Genomic DNA, 7,500 nt, shown 5'->3' with positions numbered 1-7,500 from the left:
ACACACGATATCACACACAAGTAAACACGCTGCAGGACCGCTTGTATCGCACGTGATATCACAAACAAATAACCGCTCTGCAGGACCGCTTGTATCGCACATGACATCACACACAAGTGAACACTCTGCAGGACTGCTTGTATCACACACAATATCACACACAAGTAAACACGCTGCAGGACTGCTTGTATCGCACATGATATCACACACAAAGAAACACTCTGCAGGACTACTTGCATCGCCCATGATATCACACAACTAAACACGCTGCAGGACCGCTTGTATCGCACGTGATATCACAAACAAGTAACCGCTCTGCAGGACCGCTTGTATCGCACATGACATCACACACAAGTAAACACTCTGCAGGACTGCTTGTATCGCACATGATATCACACACAAGGAAACACTCTGCAGGACTGCTTGTATCACACACGATATCACACACAAGTAAACACGCTGCAGGACCGCTTGTATCGCACGTGATATCACAAACAAATAACCGCTCTGCAGGACCGCTTGTATCGCACATGACATCACACACAAGTGAACACTCTGCAGGACTGCTTGTATCACACACAATATCACACACAAGTAAACACGCTGCAGGACTGCTTGTATCGCGCGTGATATCACACACAAGTAAACAAGCTGCAGGACCGCTTGTATCGCACATGATATCACACACAAGTAAACACTCTGCAGGACTACTTGCATTACCCATGATATCACACACAAGTAAACACGCTGCAGGACTGCTTGTATCGCACGTGTTATCAAAAACAAGAAAAAGTCTGCAGGACCACTTGTATTGCACATGATATCACACACAAGTAAACACTCTGCATGACTGCTTGTATCGCACATGATATCACACAGGTAAACACGCTGTAGGACCGCTTGTATCGCACATAATATCACACGCAAGTAAACACTCTGCAGGACTGCTTGTATCGCACATGACATCACACACAAGTAAACACTCTGCAGGACTGCTTGTATCACACACGATATCACACACAAGTAAACACGCTGCAGGACTGCTTGTATCGCGCGTGATATCACACACAGGTAAACACGCTGCAGGACCGCTTGTGTTGCACATGATATCACACACAACTAAACACTGCAGGACTGCTTGTATCGCACGTGTTATCAAAAACAAGTAAACACTCTGCAGGACCGCTTGTATCGCACATGATATCACACACACAAGTAAACACTCTGCAGGACTACTTGCATTACCCATGATATCACACACAAGTAAACACGCTGCAGGACTGCTTGTATCGCACGTGTTATCAAAAACAAGAAAAAGTCTGCAGGACCACTTGTATTGCACATGATATCACACACAAGTAAACACTCTGCATGACTGCTTGTATCGCACATGATATCACACAGGTAAACACGCTGCAGGACCGCTTGTATCGCACGTGGCATCACACACAAGTAAACACTCTGCAGGACCGCTTGTATCGCACATAATATCACACGCAAGTAAACACTCTGCAGGACTGCTTGTATCACCCATGACATCACACAAGTAAACACGCTGCAGGACCGCTTGTATCGCACGTGGCATCACACACAAGTAAACACTCTGCAGGACCGCTTGTATCGCACATAATATCACACGCAAGTAAACACTCTGCAGGACTGCTTGTATCACCCATGACATCACACAAGTAAACACTCTGCAGGACCGCTTGTATCGCATGTGGTATCACACACAAGTAAACACTCTGCAGGACTGCTTGCATCGCACGTGTTATCAAAAACAAGTAAACAGTCTGCAGAACCGCTGGTATCGCACATGATGTCACACACAATTAAACACGCTGCAAGACTGCTTGTATTGCCCATTATATCAAAAACAAGTAAACACTCTGCAGGACTGCTTGCATCGCACGTGTTATCAAAAACAAGTAAACAGTCTGCAGGACCGCTGGTATCGCACATGATGTCACACACAATTAAACACGCTGCAGGACTGCTTGTATTGCCCATTATATCAAAAACAAGTAAACACTCTGCAGGACTGCTTGTATCGCACGTGTTATCAAAAACAAGTAAACACTCTGCAGGACTGCTGGTATCGCACATGATATCACACACAAGTAAACACTCTGCAGGACTGTTTGTATGACAATAAATGAAGAAAAGTGTTGTATAATATCATAGTATATAGTATCAGATAGTTTGCATGAGTACCCAGCAGTCAAAGTTCAGTGACAATGTTTCCATTCATGTTTATATTTGAGTACCTGATGAACGTTTCCATCGATCTCCACTGGAACCACAAAGTCCGCGTTGCTGATCGGCTGCAACAACAACACAATGTGGACTTTACACCAAAGAAAGTCCAACAAATACATGGAATAGACGCACAACAATAATAATCATAATAATAATATTTGTGTAACTAAAATAAGCAGAGCAGCAAATAAACAAGAGGAGCAGAAAATAAGTCCCAGAAGACAAGAAGAATGCTGGGAGCTGATTGGAGGTTTTGCTATGAAACACCAACACGGCGTCAATACAGCTAGTGAATGTGCCACACACTCACTCATTTCCCATCACTACTAAACAGCAAACAATAAGAGAAGAAGAACGTAGCAGTTTGTGTTAGTCCTAATGTGCCTCACCAAACGTCGTGTTGACTTCTTATTTAGCAGTTCACTTCTTTTTACACTTGTATGCCAGCTAAGAATGTCCCTTCAAACCTCGCCTGCTGGGTTACAGCGGCGGCAGTTTGACCCGGGAACAGACCATTTCTATTTCCACTTACTTCCTGCTTGGTCATTGCAACACTCAAAACTACAGGAAGTACTGCAGTCTGGATATACATAATATACATACATAATATACATACATAATATACATACATAATACACATGCATAATATACATGCATACTACATACATACAGTAACACAAATAATATACATACATAATAAACATGCATGATAAGCATGCATAATATACATACATGCATAATATATATACATAATATACATGCATGATATACATACATAATACACATACATAATATACATACATAAAATACATACATAATATACATACATAATATAATGCATGCATAATATACATACATGCATAATATACATGCATACAGTAACATACATAATATACATGCAATACATACATACATAATATACATGCATGACATACATACATAATATACATACAGTACATAATAAACTTGCATAATATACATGATAATGTACATACATAACATACATGCATTATATACATACATAATATACATACAGTACATAATATACATGCATAATATACATACATAATATACTTGCATAATATACATGATATACATACATAATATACATGCATACAGTAACATACATAATATACATGCATAAAACAAGCATAATATACATACAGTACATAATACACTTGCATAATGTACATGATAATATACATACATAATATACATGCATAATATACATGATAATATACATACATAATAAACATGCATAATATACATAAATATACTTGCATAATGTACATGATAATATACATACATAATATACTTGCATAATATACATACATAATATACATGCATAATATACATAGATAATATACTTGCATAATATACATGATAATATACATACATAATATACATGCATAATATACTGTATATACATAATATACTTGCATAATATACATGCATAATATACATGATAATATACATACATAATATACATGCATAATATACTGTATATACATAATATACTTGCATAATATACATGCATAATCTACTTGCATAATATACAGTACATGATAATATACATACATAATATACATGCATAATATACATACATAATATACTTGCATAATATACATGATAATATACATAATATACATGCATAATATACATACATAATATACTTGCATAATATACATGAGAATATACATACATAATATACATGCATAAAACACAAGCATAATATACACATAATATACATGCATAATATACATACATAATATACACACATAATATACATGCATACAGTAACATAATATACATGATAATATATACATAATATACATACATACATAATATACTTGCATAATATACATACATAATATACATGCATAATATACATACATAATATACTTGCATAATATACATGAGAATATACATACATAATATACATGCATAATATACATACATAATATACATACATAATATACATGCATAATATACATGCATAATATACACGCATAATATACACACATAATATACACGCATAATATACACGCATAATATACACACATAATATACACACATAATATACATGCATACAGTAACATACATAATATACATACATACATAACATACACGCATAATATACATACATAATATATACACATAATATACACACAAAATATACATGCATACAGTAACATACATAATATAAATACATAATATACATACATAATATACAAGCATACATACAGAAACATACATATATACTGTACATACATAATATACATACATACAGTAACATACATAATATACATACATAATAAACATACATAATATACATGCATAATACACATACAATATTTGCGTGTGTGTGTGTGTGTGTGTGTGTGTGTGTGTGTGTGTGTGTGTGTGTGCGTACCTTAAAGGAGCTGTGAACGAGCGTCTCGTCCAGGTCGATCACCACACAGCTTCTGCCATAGTCTTCGATACTGACCTCGGGCAGGAGGAACTCGGCTGGAGGCTGCTACGACACACACACACACACACACACACACACACACACACGCACACACACACACACACACACACACACACACACACACACAAGCACACACTTGACTAACGGACTCACGATTAAGAAGGAAATGATTGGCTGGAGTTGAAGATCAAGTGAAAGTATTGTGACATGGTCAAGTGTGTGACGTGTGATGCCTTCAGGGACCCTGCGGGAAACTAAGTGTCTGCCAAACGGGCCCCAGACTGACAGACAGACAAGCATGATGGGGACAGATGGTGCAGCCATGGGACGCACACACATTCTTGTATTTGTTGCCTTCTTGAGACCTCGGAAAAATGCCTACCTCTTTAGGACCACCCTTTCTAGATATATAAAGATGTGTATTTACAACATTAATAATATATACATACTATGCAAATATAAAAAAGGTAAACTTTTAGTTAATTTTTTATTTCGTCATTATTTTTTGTTTGTAATTGTTTTTTAATCATCATTATTTACTTCAAGTTATTACAGTATGTCTCTATACACATATATTTATATATATTTTATTTTTTTAATTAATTTTGGCCAAAGGGGGTGCATTTCAATTTCTGACACACACTTGTTATTTCATATGTTGACCAGAGGGGGAGCACTTTTAAAAGCGACACACAGTCAATTTGAAAAATCCCTCCTTTTTGGGACCACCCTCATTTTGATAGATTTCACCACCAGGGGGTGCAAATGAGACATTCTCTATTAGATGCAATGTTATTGGGACCATGATTTATGTCATCACTTGTTCACACCTCCTCATATGGAAGCTACTTTTCCTTCTTCGTGTCTCAAGAAGGGTATAAATACAAGAACATACACACACTCACATACATATATATTCTTGTATTTGTTACATTCTTGAGACCTCCGAAAAATGCCTACCTCTTTAGGACCACCCTTTCTAAATATATAAAGATTTGTATTTACAACATTAATAATATATACATATTGTGCAAATATTAAAAAGGTAAGCTTTTAGTTAATTTTATTTAATTTTTTTGTTTGTAATTGGTTTTTAATCTTCATTATTTACTTCGTTATTACAGTATGTCTCTATATACATGTTTTTTTTTTGTTTTTTTTATTAATTTTGGCCAAAGGGGGCGCATTTCACACACTTGTTACACACACTTTGACCAAAGGGGGAGCACTTTTAAAAGCGACACAGTCCAGCGGTATAGCTCGGTTGGTAGAGTGGCCGTGCCAGCGACTTGAGGGTTCCAGGTTTGATCCCCGCTTCCGCCATCCGAGTCACTGCCGTTGTGTCCTTGGGCAAGACACTTTACCCACCTGCTCCCAGTGCCACCCACACTGGTTTAAATGTAACTTAGATATTGGGTTTCGCTATGTAAAAGCGCTTTGAGTCACTAGAGAAAAGCGCTATATAAATATAAGTCATTTCACTTCAATTTGTAAAATCCCTCCTTTTTGGGACCACCCTCATTTTGATAGATTTGACCACCAAGGGGTGCAAATGAGATCTCCATTTATTTATTTTTGTGATGTGCTTAGCTGCCGCCTTGTTTTTCCATATATTGCTGCCTTTGCACCTGTCAATGTTTACTTTTGTATGCACATTAAATCAACAAAAAAAATCCTGACTTTGGAGCAATGTTCACGGACTCTAGTATTTGGCTCTCTATTGGATGCAATGGTTTTCCGTAGTGGGACCATGACTTATGTCCGAACTTGTTCACACCTCCTCATATGGAAGGTACTTTTCCTTGTTGATGTCTCAAAAAGGGTAGAAATACATGGACACACACACACATAAACACACACACACACACACACACACACACACACACACACAATGTAATCTGATGTGAGCAGTGGACGCATGCAAGGACAATATTATGAATATTAATCATACATACAGCAAGCTGCACCTGCTCACACTGCAGGAGGAAGGAGGGAGGAGAGAAGGACACAAGGAGGCACAGGTGATCATTACCAAAGAGGTGAGGGGGTGCATGTCAGTAAAAACAAACACGCTCCTCACCTGAAGGTGAGACATGTTACAGGTAAACACGAGGAGGGCGGCCATCTTATTTTGCTTCATTTTTAGCTCCCTCGGCTTCACACGTCCTCGCTACTTTGTGGACGCGGCGCCGAGCGCGCAGCACTTGGCGCCTGTTGCTAAGTGCACTTAGCACCTGTTGCTAAGTGCACTTAGCACCTGTTGCTAACACCTGTCTGCTTTTGCAGGCTAATGTAGCGACAATGTAGTTCTCCTGCTAGAAAACTGTCTTCCAACATGCTATCGAAATGGACATTTGGCTGAGACAAAGAATTTTCACCTTCGGAGGACCGCCGTTCTCCTCGGGGGGCGGCGGCAGAGCGTGCGTCTTGTTGTTGGCGGGCGGCGCCTCCACGTGGTGATCATGGTAGTGGCGGAAGCAGCAGAAGAACGGACTGAAAATGCTGCGACTGCGATGCTTCTTCAGGCTGCTGTTGGACACTGCAATAATGCAACAAAATAATATCATATACTGCAATAATGAAACAAAATAATATTATATACTGCAATAATGCAACAAAATAATATTATATACTGCAATAATGCAACTAAATAATATCATATACTGCAATAATGCAACAAAATAATATTATATACTGCAATAAAGCAACTAAATATTATATACTGCAATAATACAACAAAATATTATATACTGCAATAACACAACAAA

The 7,500-nt window shown here is 37.6% G+C and overlaps 1 protein-coding gene across 5 annotated transcripts in view; it reads right to left on the bottom strand.

The window, feature by feature from the left end:
• ctdspla (CTD (carboxy-terminal domain, RNA polymerase II, polypeptide A) small phosphatase-like a) overlaps positions 1-7,500 on the bottom strand; it is a 23,929-nt gene that overhangs the window by 13,728 nt on the left and 2,701 nt on the right. For 2 of the 5 annotated variants that reach the window (XM_061964893.1, XM_061964897.1), the window contains exons 2-5: positions 7,111-7,271; positions 6,688-6,708; positions 4,673-4,774; positions 2,268-2,324 (exon numbers count right to left, since the gene is read on the bottom strand). In XM_061964893.1, the coding sequence (XP_061820877.1) occupies positions 2,268-2,324; positions 4,673-4,774; positions 6,688-6,708; positions 7,111-7,271 (341 nt within the window). Of the gene's footprint in view, positions 1-2,267; positions 2,325-4,672; positions 4,778-6,687; positions 6,709-7,110; positions 7,272-7,500 lie in introns of all 5 variants that reach the window. The other 3 variants (XM_061964895.1, XM_061964896.1, XM_061964894.1) reach the window with 2 other exon arrangements.

This window comes from Nerophis lumbriciformis, linkage group LG07 (genome assembly GCF_033978685.3).
Source record: "Nerophis lumbriciformis linkage group LG07, RoL_Nlum_v2.1, whole genome shotgun sequence".
NCBI classification, from domain to species: Eukaryota; Metazoa; Chordata; class Actinopteri; order Syngnathiformes; family Syngnathidae; genus Nerophis; species Nerophis lumbriciformis.
The sequence above is the reverse complement of the archived record's forward strand: the minus strand, read 5'-3'. Positions and strand labels throughout refer to the sequence as shown.